Source organism: Lycorma delicatula, chromosome 1 (genome assembly GCF_047948215.1).
Source record: "Lycorma delicatula isolate Av1 chromosome 1, ASM4794821v1, whole genome shotgun sequence".
Classification (NCBI taxonomy): Eukaryota; Metazoa; Arthropoda; class Insecta; order Hemiptera; family Fulgoridae; genus Lycorma; species Lycorma delicatula.
Window position 1 is genome coordinate 269,900,340 of NC_134455.1, and position 16,204 is coordinate 269,916,543.

Sequence of the window (16,204 nt, forward strand, 5' to 3'; positions counted from 1 at the left end):
AGAACCATTGCATCCAGGTGCTAACAACAAACTTTCATTGTGTGCCCCCAAAAAAAAGAATTCTAGGAATTATTAACACTTTCACATTAATGTCTGGCTTTATTATTTGGTCATATTGCTTCCTTCCCTTGCTGACTGCATATTCAGTATAACACTTTCAAGTTCAATTTATTTAAACTGTAATGTTTAGTGTATGAACATTACAAGCTACTCTTTAAGTTTCTGATAATCATCTTAAGATAATGTCAGTTGTTTATGAGTATGAATAAGTAGGCTATGCATTCTTTGTTTCTCTTCTTTCATGTAAGAAAGTTATGTTGTTCCTAAAGTTTAAAATGATTAATGTTTACAAAGACTGATTTCATAATAGTTTAAACATCTGATTAGTTAAACTATAATGTCAAGTTTGACTGAGCAACAAATGTTAAACTGCTTTAACATACACTGGTATACTTAATACTGAATTAAGTAATTTTTATTTTTATTTTTAAAATTAACTTAACGTAAATTAAAGATTTACATTATTTGCTCAACTGCCTCCCATTTTGTAAGGAAATGAAAGAGTGATGCTTTTCAGAGTGAGACCACATTTTCATCATATTCTCTGCTAAGTTTCTATTGCTATCAAACGTTTTCTCTTTGTATTTATTTTCTTTAGCCTAAAAATACAATTATAGGTTGCTTACAATTTCAGCATTTTAGTGCTGAAGATTCCTTACCAGTTTCTATTTTTTCCCAAAAGTACCCAAGTAAAAACTATTATCTAGTCCAGAATCTGTCAAAACATTATATTCCATCCAGTTCAATATCCTTTTGTTTTGAAAAGAGTACAAGGTTTGTTCACAAAGTATCGAACCATTTTGTTTTTCTCAAAAAAAATTTAAATCCAAGTAGTAATACTCTAGAGTGTACTGCTAGTCTCTTGCATGCATGAATTTTTTTGTAATCTCATGGAGCATTTCATTTGCTCAGCAGCCATTGTGTGTGTTAGTATAACTGGTGCTTGTTCCATGACAGAATACATTGAACAATGCAATACATTAAGTTCTGCCAAAAGCTTGTGATACCCAAAGTGAAAGAATTCATAAGATTGCAGGCTTTTGAGACCGTAGAATTCCTCAGGTTTGCCGGGCTCTTTACTTACCTCCAGCTGAAAAGGTCCCAGATAGACAGCTGGGAGGATATAATATGTCACAAAGCATCGCAGATAGCTACTCCAAAAAATTACTTTGAAAAATGTTTCCAGCATTGGAAGGACCTTGAGTTTGTGTGCAAAATCACAAGGGGACTACTTCAAAAGAGAGTGGGATTGAAAACCACTACAAGGTGTTCCATATTTTTTTATGGCCTTTGGTCAAGTACTTTTTGGATATACCTCTTATAATTTAACCATTGCAGATGCTGCAATAATAAGAATATGAAAATGAAAGAGGTATTTTTTGGCTTGTATCACTGTAGACCACATTCTGGGGCATTTTACTGGGTATTTTTCCAAAAGGAGGAGAAAACTTTCTTGTTGTACTGCAAATAGTAGTGTTGGTGCTTATTTTACATTTTCTTGTGTTAATTTTTATGTGTTCTCTGTAATATTTCATTTTTATTCTTGTGCAGAGATCTCTGATCTCTATTTACTTAACTAATCTGTACCTTTGATTTAATCTGTGTGATAAAAACTGTTATTATCTGTTTTTAGATAGAACTTTTGAAATCTGGAAATGAAACTGAAGAATGTCTGGAAGTACTGAGCAAGGATACTACTATTTCAGATAATGAACCCAATGTTCAGCTTCTAACAAAACAGTTAAATGCTCAACAGGGTACAAGTATTATTTAACTTTTATGGTATTTTTCTAGCAAAATAAATTAATTTAAGTACTACTTATAGCAAATATCTTAGAAAAAATTACAAGTGAACTTAAAAAAAAGAGTCTCAAAGAGTCGTATTTCATCAATGAAAGGTCTGTTTTTCTGTATGAATGAAAATTTCACAAAAATGAAGAGCTTTATTTATAAACAGTATAAAAAACTGTTTGTAGTAAATTTCATTTGAGGGTTTACTCTTACATTTCTTCTCAATAAAAAAAAAAATTAGAAATTGATAGTTCCAGTTTCTGCTTATAAACTTTGTGTTTAGAGCCATTTTTTTATTAATTTATTTTTTAAATGTGATCTGTCTTAAGTAATTGCAAGAAGTGCATACACATAAAAGAACTATTAAAAATTCTATTAAAGCCACTTCTACTGGCTTTAAAGTAAATAAATTGTGAGGAGTGGAAAGGTTTTCCATTGCCTTCTCTACTGAGCCAAATTGGCATGCTAAGCCCTTTGAAATGCAGGTAACATTTTTAGTCAGTCCTACAAGTAACTTTTTCATTCTGTTCACCACAGGGACAGACTGAATAGTAAAAGTCTTTAATCGCTCTTTGATAAAGTTTTAACTTATTCTCATAAAGCAATTCTTGACTGGAGCGTCTTATATCTCTGATGGTTTGCATGTGTTTTAAACTCTATGTTCCCATTTTCATTATGTAACAGTGTTATTTATATGGCTTCAACTTAGAAAGAGAGTTTTACACGATACATATTTGAAAAGAATGTAATTTTTGGATGTTAAACGTATATTATTCTTAACAGTATGATAAAAATACAAGGGAGATTAAGAGAAATAAATCTCTTATGAAAACTAATCGGTCTATCTGCTAGCTATTTGTCATAACGCTGGTTGGTTAAAATTTATTTTTCACCATACATGTTTGAAAAGTTTGCTGTAAATGTACTTTATTTGTAATTTTAGTATATGAAATAGAAATGATAAAATGTAGTCAACGGATATAAACCTCTATCAGATATATGTGATCTTTATGTGCTGTGTGAAACCATATCTTTGACAATTTGTTGACAGAAAGATAATGCTAATCATGACAAGACGTGAATATTTATTATTCAGGGTGATATTAAAGTACAGGAATGGCTTCGTATTTCAAAACTGAAGGATAATACTAGAAGTTGGAAACAAGTGCAGATCTACATATTTACAAAATTACTACTTTATGCTGTGTTTTAAATTTTTGTTCCCTTCTTGGATCCACCATACTGAATCAGACTTCTTTTTTTTTAATTCATGTGTTACATTACTCTAATGTAAACTTATACAAGAAAAACGATGGTGAAGACTGTTTCTTGATAAAAGGATTAATTTTTGAGTTATAAATAATCAAAGTTGCAAAAACTGAAAAATCATGGTAGTAATAAAATGAGGTAAAATGCCCTGTAGTAATCTTTTTGTTTTGTATTACCTTCAGAATTACATCCTGTAATAAACTTTAAACTGTTAATGTTGAAATTAATGATCTAAACACTAATAATAAAATTCACAATAATAAATAACAGTAATAATAATAATACTGAATAGCTATTAATTTGCAACACTACAGGTGAAGAAACGAGTTTGTGGATATAATATTGAAACTAAAGTTCAGTTTTCTATGAAAGGAAGAAATTTGTCAAGAGCAAAAAACATTTCATTAAATGTAAAGGTCAAGTTGATTTCTTTTTTGACAATAAAGGTGCATTTACTATAAATTTTTTCTTGAAAGACTAACCTTAAGCTGCCATATTATGTTGAAATTTTAAAAAGACTATGAAATTATGTCATCAGGAAGAGGAATTAAGATAGTTGAGGAAATTACATCTTCAATATTGATGCAGAGACTTCATTGTTTAATAACAGTAGAATCATAATATCTAACAGCCTTTTTATATAATTGAGTATTCAGACCTGTGATTCCAAATACTCAGATTTAAATTCAGAAAAGTAAGCTATTTTTAATTGTATTTAAATGTCTGGTGTTAGTGGCAGATCTTAGCTGCTAAGGTTCAATAAAAGCACTATCTCAGGAATGATCAACCAGAAACAGGATAAAACGAACTAATAATATTGTTTAACTTCATTTAAACAATATTAAGTTTAAGTGAAGTATCTTCACTTAGATACGAATAAGTGATTTATAGTAATAATTAGCTAATTGTAATAATGCCAATCACTCACTTAAACTGATGGTAGGATAACAGTTGTGTTTGACATATACCTTATTAATTATAGTGTAGTTTTTGTAAAATAATATTTTATTATTTATTTGATGTCTAGCAGTATTTATTTTTTGTTATGTTACATGCAGTTACTTCTCTATTTCTTTTTTAAGTACAGAAAAAGTGAAGAGTCTGGAAGCACTGCTAGTAAAATGCAAAACAAATATCACAGAAAAAACCGAATTAATAGGTCGACAAATGAAAGAAATAGAATCTCTAAAGGTAAGGTATTTTATTGTTTATTCATCATTACATTTGTTTATAAAAAGAATATGTTTATGTATGTATATTTTGTCATTGGCCCATCACTGATCCACTCATTAGTAGTACTCCCTTTTTCCTAATTACTACAAAGCTGAAATTTGCAGTTATTCCAAAGTGGTCCTGAGGAAAAGGAGGCAAAATTTTTTTCATTAACAACCTTAAAGGGCATAACTTAAACAGGGATTTAAAGGATGTTTCAAGTACAGAAAATTTGGAAACTAGTAACCTGGGATGGGTGATTCCCTTTGATGGTAAGCTATTGTAACAGATTTTTCCTTATGCATACGTAAGCATGTAGAAGGGGTACTACTGATTTTTAAAAACACACACACATCTTGTTCTATTTGAGATAGATTCCTAAAAGTTTTCAGGAATGTTTACTTCATTAACAGCTTCACTGCCAGTGTCTTAAACATGGGAGTCAGTCAGAAGCCAACTTTCTTTTTTGTTGTTTATTTGTTTTTAAAAGGATTCAAATGTTATTAATTAAGTACCATTTGCATATATAAGGTAATTAAAATAAAAAAATAAGAAATAAAAAATATCACGCACCGGCGCGAGACCAGCACTGCGAAAGGAATTCTCTCTATCAGTGCCGGGTCTCGTGCTGGTGCGAGATCATGATTTTACAGACTTTAATTCACATAAATCGTTTATTAGTTATATTTTTGTAATCATTTTCAAAACAATAATTTTTTATTAATCAATAATCTTCCAAAATCATTTTAAATTTAAATGAAACTTGTAAAAAAGTAAAATTAGCTGACTTATTCTAATAAATTGTGTTCGGTGTGGTATGTATCAAAGCACTCTGGACAAAGTCCAGGCTTTCCAACACAGGTTGCACATTGGTAGGACTTGTCTGTGCGTTTTTTGTTCTTGTGACACTGACGACATATTTTTCGCTGTATCCTGCCTCTTGCATTCGTCTCGGTAATTTTACGAATGTAATGGCGTGACCTGACTGATCTTGATGAGGCGCCTACTTCTGGTTCTGATTTTACTGGCAGTAAAGCATTTATTATGTTTAAACGATAATCGTATAAGGTCATCTTTCTTTGACCTGAGTATTCGTTATAGATATTATAAGAGTTTATAAAAAGGAGTAGTAGCATGTGAATCGCAATTTTCACATACCATCTAAGGGTTTTCCTCTCGCAGGGGTAAAATGCAAGAAGTTGATCTTGCCTGTACCCATATGAAGCAGTAAACCAAGAAAAATTTTCAATTCTGGGATACTTAGCTCTTTCCAGTCTTTTATTCTGCCCTTTACAGATTCATTTACTGATTTTAATCTTTCAGCTTGAGCATTTGTTTCCGTACAGATCATAGAAAGTAATTCTTGGTCGAAAAAGAAATCAAAATAATTAATTGGTTCATGTCCGTTGACCACACCGGAAAAAGCGTTGATTTTGTTAAAATGCAAGTTTTTCATGTCAACTTTACTCGTCCAGTTCGATGTAGATCCGCTAGTAGATGGTTCATTCGGCCTCGCATGTGAAGGAGTAGGCTGTAACTCGATATTTACTAGTGGGAATTGCTCGAACGTCAAGCCCTGATTACGGTCTTCATCTGACGAATACTCCTCAGAATCACTACCCAGCTGATAGTCATCTTCTTCGTCACAATTTCCAAATAATTCCTCTTCAATATCACTATCTTGTACGTAATCTGGTTCGACCAACCTTTGTTTTTTGGCACGTGGCGGACCCTTTCTCGTACTCATATTGCAGGCGCAATAAAAAAAAAATTATAAAAGATAACTAAAAACCAATAGTTCGCCAACGAAATTAGAACGTTCAAGCGCAGTGCAGACACGTTAGCATGTTACTTGGCGCGATGCCGGCGCCGTACTGGCTCATAAAAGTTGGTCGGTAGGCATCTCGCGCCGGCGCGAGACCGGCAGCTAAGTTGTTAATACATGGTAAATAATATTTAAGAAAGGAATTTGTAAGAAGTAACATTTAAGTTTGGTAACTTGAATTAGTATTCCCTAATCTCCATATATCTAATGTTTTACAATAAAAGCTTGAAAGTTTATATAGGTGATAATTCTAAAACTCTATAAAACATCATCTTCAGTTTCCCCTTTAAACAATATCTAAAATGGTGAAACTTGATTAAAGTTAGATTTCAGTTACATTTTATGGTATAAACTATAATTTGTTTTTGACAAAAATTCCAACAATTGGGAAAACTGAGCTTACGTTTGAACTATCTTTAAAAGGGTGCTACTCAACTATGCCCAAGAGGATCAAATACTAACTTAGCAATCAAGAAGTTTATTATTTTGACTAGAAGGCTATATGAAGTACTGAGATTGTGAAAATAACAAAACTTCAGTAGTTGCATAAGAGATTAATGGTTAAAAGTTTATAAGTTTGCTTACAAGGTTTTAGTGAGGTGTAGAATACACCTCTTTTCTGTAGCAAACAGATGATTGATTCCTTTCTGACAATGTAGAATGGAATTGTTTCAAAGCACATGTTGAAAAATTTCACAGTGTGGTATTCAGTTACAGAAAGCAGTATAATGGCATGTAAAGATAAATACATAATTAAGGTAAATATGTGTGTATAAGGTATGCTCAACTTATCTACTTTTATTTTGAAGATAATTATAGAATGTGTTGATGAACTGTGTCAGGTTCTGCCAAAGGCTTTGATATCAAAGTTAAACAGTTTGTAAGATTAAGCAGGTTTTGGGGAAGAAAGCAGTGGGAGTTGCACAAATTAAAAATAGTGTAATAATTGTCAAAGTAGGTGAAATTCAATTGAGAGTGATCAGCATACTGGTAGGTCATCAACAAGCCAAAATTCAAATTTCATTAACAACATGCTTAGTTTGATAATGGAAAATTGATTGATTTTCATAGAAATTGCAAATGCCATTGAGATTAGTGTAGGTTCAGTATACATTATTTTAATGAATGATTTGAGCATACACAAGAGAGCCAAAATTAAATTTGTACCAAAATGCCTTTTGCTAGAACAGAAAAAAAAATCTATTTTGATGTTGCACAGTATACGCTGAGTGCGTTAACAGTGATCCTAATTTCTTTAAGCTTGTGGTAACTGATTATGTATGGGTATGACTGAGAAACTAAGGCCTAGTCATCTCAATGGAATTCATTGTGCAAATTTGAAGAAATCAAGACAAGAGAGGAGCAAAGTGAAAATTATGCTGAATTTTTTCTTCAGCTATTATAGAGTTGTGCATGACATGCATGGACCAAAAAGCCAAACTGTCAACAATCAGTACTGTCTGAAGATCTGTGTTTTTTAATGATACAGTTAAATGTCATAGACTGAAGATGTGGGAATCAATATATTGGCAGTAGTTCCATTAATAACACACCTGTACATTCATTATGTCTAATCAAGGATTTCGTGGTCAAGCATAGAAATTCCACATGTTTGCAAGACAACTTACTAAGCAGTCATGATTCCTGATTGTTCTTCAAGTTGGACAGCTGTTCCAGTTTGACATGTTCCAGAAGAACGAACTTAACAGCATAACAGGTAACTATTCCAAAAGAACGACCTCAAAAAATGTTTCTAGCAGTCGAAGGACCATTGGGTTTAAATAAGTGAAATTGCAGAGAATATTATAACAGTAATAACAGAGATTGAACAAGGAACACAGTCATAGTAAAATTAGGAGGTTAATTATATGAAATTACTTCATATATGTCCAAAACTCAGTAGTCACAGAGTACAGATAATGATAAGATGTAAGCTATTCAGAAAAAGAGGTAAAATCATATTCTTTGACAGCAAAAGCATTGTTCACAGAAGAATTTCTGTATTATGGTATTCTGCCTTCATTGTAACATTTTAAATATTTAAACATTTAATTTTTTTTCTTTTAGTCTTAGTCCAGGAACTTTTAATGTCATCTTGTATATGAATATTTATAAAATGTTTTCTATCAAGCATGTAGGTAACTGTAATTTTGAGTGAGTAGAGAGTATCATATAAAATGAGCCTTGTAAACCTATTATGTTTTATATTTTATGTTGCATCAGGTATCTTCTTGAATGACTTCTACATATAAATCTAAAGTTGAATTTTGGTATTAATCTCTTTAGCAGTTAATGATTCACTTTAGAAACTATAACTTTCATATACTTATTTTTAATTTCCTTGCTATGTAGTTGTACTTCGTAACTGTATAATAATACCATGTATTTCAAAATGAATATCGGGGTTAAAAGTTATGTAATATTTATTAAGTTTTACTTTTGATAAAAGTACATGAAATGAAAGAGCAACTCAAACAGTTTATCCTATAACTGTTCAATGTGAGTACCATTAATCACATGACACACATCAAGCTAATAAGAGAGTTCATTTCATACTTTAATCAGCAAATCTGGAGTAACTGATGCGACAGCTGATTCAATCCTGTGTCTCAAGTCAGATATGTCAGCTAGTAATGGTGGCACATACATTTGATCCTTTATAAACTCCCAGAGATAAAAATCACTCAAGTTCAGATCGTTTGAGTATGGAGGCCACAGCAAATAAGCGCTGTCATTTGGTATCCTTCGACCGATCCAGAGGTCATGGAGAATTACATTCAACCAATCACGTACAGTATTATGCCAGTGGGGAGGCGCACCGTCTTGTTGCCAAATAAGGTTCTGTGGTTCATATTGCAGTTGAGGAAAGCCGTAGTTGTAGTATATCAAGATAATTCATTCCAGACAAAAACTACGAAAAAGAATGGCCCATAAACTTGTCGTCAGGATATGGCACAAAGAACATAAGTTTTTCGGGAATTCATTCGCTCTGTAATATTTTATGAGGATTTTCTGATCCGCAGATATCCACACTATGAGTATTTACTTTTCCATTAACATGAAATATATATTCGTCATTGAATACCACAGGATAAAGAAAGTCTTCATCATCATGGTGCATCATTTCATTTAAGAAGCTGGTACTCATACCATAACCTGTAGGCTTTAGAGTTTGTAAAAGCTATAAACTGTATGGACACAGTTGTGAGCATTTCCTTAAAACTCTCCACACAGATGTTATTGTTCACGACTAGTCTTCCTAACAGATTTCCTAGGGCTACGCACTAACGACTCTCTTACTTGTTCAAAATTGTCTTCGGACATACTCTGTTGTCCTGTACTCTCCCTTTAAATATACAGTCAGTGGTTTCAGATTGTTTATACCATCTGTGAATGTTATTGTACCTCGGGGGATCACAGTGGAATGCATGTTTAACGGTAATTACAGATTCACACTTTGCAAACTGCAAAACACAGAATGCTTTCTGCTGGGGGGATCACCTTCTTTGCTACTACTGAAGATACAGTTTATGAGCTTGCGCACAGCTCATTTGGGCCATTAAAAAAATTAACTTGTGAGAAAAGGTTTTTACTTACAGTTTTAGTTTACTAAACACCTACTTTACTTTTCCACATAATTGCCAATCAGTTCTAAGCACTTTTCGTAATGCTGTACCAGTTTCTTTAACCCCTTTGCATAGAAGTTGGCCATCTGAAGATTAAATCAGTTGACAACGACATTTTTGAGTTTCTTGTCATTATCAAACAGTTGTCCACCAAGCCACTTTTGCAAATGCAAGAAGAGGAAGTAGTCCCTAGGTGCAAGGTTGGGACTGTATGGTGGGTGGTCAAAAAGTTCCCTATGAAAATCTTCATTCTTCTGGGTTAAGGTTGCGGTGTGAGGACGTGTGTTGCTTTGAAGGAGGATTATGCCGGATGACAGTTTCCCGCATTGTCAATTTTGGAACACGTCTCAGTTTGGTGAGCACTACCCTTAGTACACAGACGTAATTTTTTATCCACCTTCCATGAAATCAACCAAAATGATGCCCTTTTTATCCCAAAAAAGATAGTCAATTTTTTTCGACTTTAGTACAGAGATTGATTAAGCTTTTTCAGTTTTGGAGAACTTGTATGGCACCACAGCATTGACCATTGTTTTGATTCTGTATTGGTGTAGAATATCCATGTCTCGTTGCCTGTAACAATGTTTGAAAACAAATCATCTCCATCTTGTCGATACCGGTCCAAAAACACTCGTCCACTGTAAATTCTTTGCTCTTTGTATTGGTCAGTGAGCATTTTCGGTATCCACCTTGCACACAATTTGTGATATCCGAGCCTTTCTTTGACAATTGTGTAGATAGAGGTTCATTCAACATGCAAAACTTCATCAGCCAGAGCACTAATTGTCAATCGCCGATAACATCACAGTTTTTGGTTCACTTGTTCAATGATTTCATCAATCTGAATAATGGGCCTGCCACTCCGCTCTTGATCATGCACATTTGTTTAGCCATTTTTAAAGTCTCAATACCATTGTCTAACCTTTCATTACTGTAGGGCCATACACTAGCTACAACTCCCAATGAATTTCAGCAGCTGAAGATCCTTTTGCAAATAAAAATCAAATCACAGCACGCACTTCACAACTGGCGGGAGAAACGATTGTTGCAGACATTGAGATCTGCATTCACCGACAGACAAACTACTATATCAAAACAACAACTGCAGTGGCTTTGTAAATAGCCAATAGATGGCCATGCATGTGTGAAACTGTGTTCAGACCTGCTAATATTTAAATATAAGCTGATGGCCCTTACTTTATGAATATGCCTCATATTACATAGCTTTAAAACCCGATATTAATTTTGAAACATATTGTGTACTACATAAAGGAAATATGCTAATTGGATCAAACTTTGCATATCCAGGATTTTTGCAGATCTTTTGTTGCAAGACCCCCTTCTAATAGAAAAAATAATTTTAACATTGAAAAATTCTGGTAGGATGTACATATGTAAGTTGACCTGTTTTTGTTTTTACTGTAGTCTGGATTAAAAAATTCATAAATAGCCCATTAAATCTAATTTTTTTTTTTGTATTTTAATAGTGTCTGCATCCCTCCCTTGCTTAGTGAAAACAATTTTTCTTCATTTACTTGCTCAGGATTTATTTTACCAAAAATTCATAACTAGAAAATAATGACATATAATTTTTAACTTTGTTATTTAGACATATAACTGGAATTTACTGAAAATTAATTTATGTTTAATGTTATAAATTTTTTTGTGGAAATAATACTACTGCTGTAATAGGAACTGGTTATTTATGACCATCACCTGGAGTGAAAATCAGCACTAATCAAATTTAAGACAGTAGGAAAAGAAATAATACCATCAGAATTTACATTATTATTAAGGTTAAGGCTTCAGTAAACACAATGTTAAGAATATTATCCATTATGTATGAAACTAGAAAAATCCTTCAGATTTAATAAAACTTTTGCTTGTACAAGTGTCAGATAGCTCGATTAGAATAGAAAATGGCAATGTGTAATATTATGGAAAGGTATGGACAAGGATGTTTTTTTTTTTTTTTTTTTTTTTTTACTAACTCAGAAGAGCTGAAGAGCTAAGAATGAATGTGTTGTGATGACAAATATCTTAATTTATCTACCCATCAGTTGTTTGCTCAAAACACTCTACCATGCCTGCTTCTAATAAATTTCACTTGTTATATGTTTTTTTTTATGATGAAAAAAGAAAAATAATTAAAAGTTTCTGGCTATACCCAATAGTTAAAGATAGCAATTTGGAAAAATCTTCCTAGATGAATGTATTGACACTTCATTGCATTTTTTTTTAAGATTACGGGAATTAACTGTTTTGATCATTTTGCCCTAAGAGAATGAAAATTTGTAGCATATGAAAAATGCCATGCCTAACTGGGGTTTGAATCCAGGACCTCCAGATGAAAGGCTAAGATACTACTATTCCACCAGAGAGATTGGTGAATATCTTTGCATATTAATTCATTTGATAGAACACATTAAGAAGCATAACATACATTTTAGATTAGCTGTACTAGCATAAGAAATGATGAGAGTAACCTTAAGAGCTGATTAAAGGCCTGCTTAGTAACTAAATCTTTTTGGAATTGTTTATTAAATTTAAAATCTAGCATTAATATGTAATAAATTACAGGGTTTGAGAGATAATTTATCTAATAAAGTTTTCAAACAAAATTACAATTAAGATTATGCAATTTTAATTATTTTCTGTAAAGTGGCACATAAGGATTTCATATATGTTTCAATCTGTTGTTGATTGCTGGTGATTTTGTAGAGGCTGATATTGGAATTCATTGACAACCCACATGACCAACCCAATTGACAACCCACATGTGCTGTTCTTGTTAACTCAAGATGTTTGTGGATGTCTGTGATGTAAGATATCTAAGAAAATCATCTCTAATATTTGTACATTTTTGTTGAGTTATGAGTTTTATTTCTCCTGGAAAATATATTTGAAAGCTATACATAATTAATGTTTTTTAATATGCATTCATAACATACAATTTGTTGGAAATAAATTACAATCTAATATAAATAAATCTTGAGTTTATCTACATTTGGTTTCATGTACTTGGGTTTCAGTTCAACATTTTGTTTTAAACCCACTGAATAGGAATTAGAGCAATAAGAAAAGTTGTGTGGTTTATTTGCATTAAAATATGAGACATTCTTTTAACAAGTCAAAATTGAGCTGAAATTGCTTTAAACCTTTGGAAAAAATTCATTATAACAAAGAGTATTTTTTAATTCTGTTTTAGCAACATCAGATTCAGATTACAAGTTTTTTTGTTAATATTGGTGCCTATGGAAAGAACTGCAATTCATATCTAGTAATGCAAATATTTTTTTGGAAAAAACAAATTGAAGGAAAATTGCCTGTACCTGATTCCAAATGCATAACTCCAAAATCAGTTAAAATTTCTCATATATTTGTCACTTACAAAAAATACATGAGCATAATAATTTTGTGAGGATTTTCAGGATACAATTTTTACTATCAATTGTTCAAAAAGCTGTGTAGAATGTGCTTTTGCAATGTTAAAGCAACAAGTGCAGGATTTTCCACACAGCTTTCTCACAAATTTTTAAAAGATATTGTTAAGTGTATGTTATTTTATATTATATTATTCTTAATAAAGATGGGTATCGTGAGGATGAATTAGTTAGTTCTACTTTTGAATACCTGGCTAGAAACAGAATCAAATCTGCAAATAAAACTTACCATGGCAAGGCAGATTTCTCAAAATTTGCATTCATTTTTTCCTAATTTTAACCTGTTGGTTTTAATTTAATACTTAGATATTTTTGAGAGGTTGTCTCATTTTTTAATGCAAGTAAATCAAACAATTTTGCTTATTGTTGTAATCCCAATTGGGTAGGTATAAAATATTTTTGTAAATGTTGAAGCGAAATTCAAGAACCTGAAAGGAAATATATAAACATTAAATAAAATTTATACTGTGTGCTTTGATTTTTCAAAGTTATAATCAAAATTGTGAATTTTAATTTAATAATTTTGAATCTTACCTGCCCTCTTTCTCTTATGTTTTCTTATTTTCAAATATGTCATGAAAAAATTAAAAATTTCCAACCAACTTTTTTCTCCTGAGTATTTTATTTTTAAATTCATCAAACTTTTATTCCAAGTTCATGATTTTCTTCAGTAAGTTCAAATCTAGTTAAATTGTTCTTAAAGTTTGCCATGGTACAGTACTACCAATCAAGACAACAATGTAAAATGTCATCTGACATCAATAAGGAACATACATGCTGAGGACTGTTAAATGTTTTACCCTCCTTTTAGATTTAAGTTGAAAAGTAGAAACAGCTGCCATAATACTTTTCCATTCATTTACAAATGAAAATAAGTTTTTGCAAATAAATACTTTCATTTTTTTTTTTCGTCAATTTTAATACAGATTTTAACTTTAAACCACTTGACCGTCACAAAATGTTAAATAATTATATTTTTGTGCACTTTTAAAACCTTGAAAGTAAAAGTTAATTGCTGCAGCATGTGGTTTTCAACCATTTCTCAAATCAGAAAAGAAGTTTCCCAAATAAACTGACCAATTTATTTTATAAAGTGTTTTTATAGATTCATCTACTGTTCTAGGTTAAAATCTTTTACTCGGATAATAAATTATCTTAAAAAATGGCATCAAAGAATTTTTCAAAACATTATATTAATATAATAGCTGTGTAAAATAAAAGAAGTGAAATAGAAGACTTTTTCAAAATATGTCTTCAAATTTGTTTATTATTACTATGTCTGGTCTGTGCTGATAACAATTTTGTCAGTCATTATTGTCTTTTCTTATTATCTGTTGTATCAATTGAGGTATGAATTTTTTTGCAAGATAAGTTAGAACTTAATTTTTTGTTTGTACAAAATTTTTACAGTTCTTCCTTTCCATGTTTTCTGTGCCAGCTATTATTTTACAACTTCCTGTAGTATAATGTATTATTTCAATGGCTATATGGTACTTTTTGTATTCATCACGTTGGATTATTGGTTTTAGAGTATGTTTTCTGTCATTTTTTGTTCAAAAAAGTTGACCTGAAATTGATATCAAAAATCCTTCAGTTTTCAGGAAAGAGTTCTCTTAGCAATAATTTACAGAATAGATTTTTGTGAAATTAGGGTTTGTTATATATTGTTTCTCTGTTTTCCTAGCAGTTCCTTTTCTGATTGTCTTTATAGACTTTCTGAGTTGTTTATTGGTATAGTTATATTACTATGTTTAATGTTTTATTTGCATAGATTGGATGGTGTAAAAGGATTATTAACTGGAATGAGATTGTTATTGTTTATTGTCTTCGACTTGAATGGATTAATTGTAAGAGAGATAGTTTGTTTAAACAAGTTGCTATCATATTGTTTCATTCTGTGCTTGGGAATCTTCTTACAACTGCATACATGTTGCGGATGATCACCTGAAGTTTGATATAAGTGTTACGCACTGCTTTTTTCCCCAGAAGTAACCTTTTTTTGTTTTCTTTCCTGTCACATATACAATAAGGAAAACAATTACTACTGTTAATCCCACATCACTTTATTGTTTTTATTATTATTGTCTTATTTTTATAATTTTTTCAGGATGAGAATTCTAAAATAATGAAATCAATGACTGGAGATTTAGATATTGCAAGAAGTGAAATAGATTCATTAAAAAATAAAGTAGAAACATTAAAAAATAATGAAGAAGAAGCAGCACTTTCTTTGGCAGAAAATAAGCTTTCTGTACATCAAGAACTGGAGAAAAGAGATGAACAAATAAAAAAATTAGAAGTAAATATTGAAGATATTAACAAGGAGAAAGATGACTTAAATTACAAAGGTTTGTTTGTGATCATGACTATTTGCAGTTCCTTTGTTTGCTGTGAAAATATAAACCTAGAAAGAGAAATCTGAAGCTAGTACTGTATTTTGATATATTTTGTATGCTATTACAATGAACATTTTTGTTTGTTGTCAATCCTAGGATTGGTTTGCAGGTGATCTTTGTATATCATGATTCTCCACAAGTCCCTTCAACTCCATATAAGTTCCAAAATACATTTTCTCCATTATCTGATAAGATGTCTTAGTTTCCCTGTAGCATTCTTTTCTTCTTTAGTACCTTCTGTTATTTTTTTAATAAACCCATCTTACCTTAATGAATGGCCAACCCATTTGTCTCTTCTTGCTGTGATTAAAATGCAAACACCTTTCAGTGTGAGCTATTTCCACCACTAACTTGGGTTATCCATAGGATTTGATTCAATGAATATGAGTTCAGCTACTGTCATTTTACCTTACTTCACACCCTTCAGTTTCCAAGGTGTTACTCCTTGAGACATTCCAGGAGTTTTCACAACTGTATTGTTTTAAGGAATGACATTTATGATCCTTATTCAGAAATCACCACATATCTTACTTTTCTACTTCAAACTTACTGTTAGTTTTTTTTTGATTCCACAAATACTGT

General features: G+C 31.4%; 1 protein-coding gene across 3 annotated transcripts in view; it reads left to right on the forward strand.

The window, feature by feature from the left end:
* Golgin245 (golgin subfamily A member Golgin-245) overlaps positions 1-16,204 on the forward strand; it is a 120,823-nt gene that overhangs the window by 40,626 nt on the left and 63,993 nt on the right. Inside the window, exons 6-8 of one of the 3 annotated variants that reach the window (XM_075377207.1) lie at positions 1,694-1,817; positions 4,208-4,311; positions 15,334-15,574. In XM_075377207.1, coding sequence (XP_075233322.1) covers positions 1,694-1,817; positions 4,208-4,311; positions 15,334-15,574 — 469 coding nt within the window. Of the gene's footprint in view, positions 1-1,693; positions 1,818-4,202; positions 4,312-15,333; positions 15,575-16,204 lie in introns of those variants that run through there. The other 2 variants (XM_075377215.1, XM_075377223.1) reach the window with 2 other exon arrangements.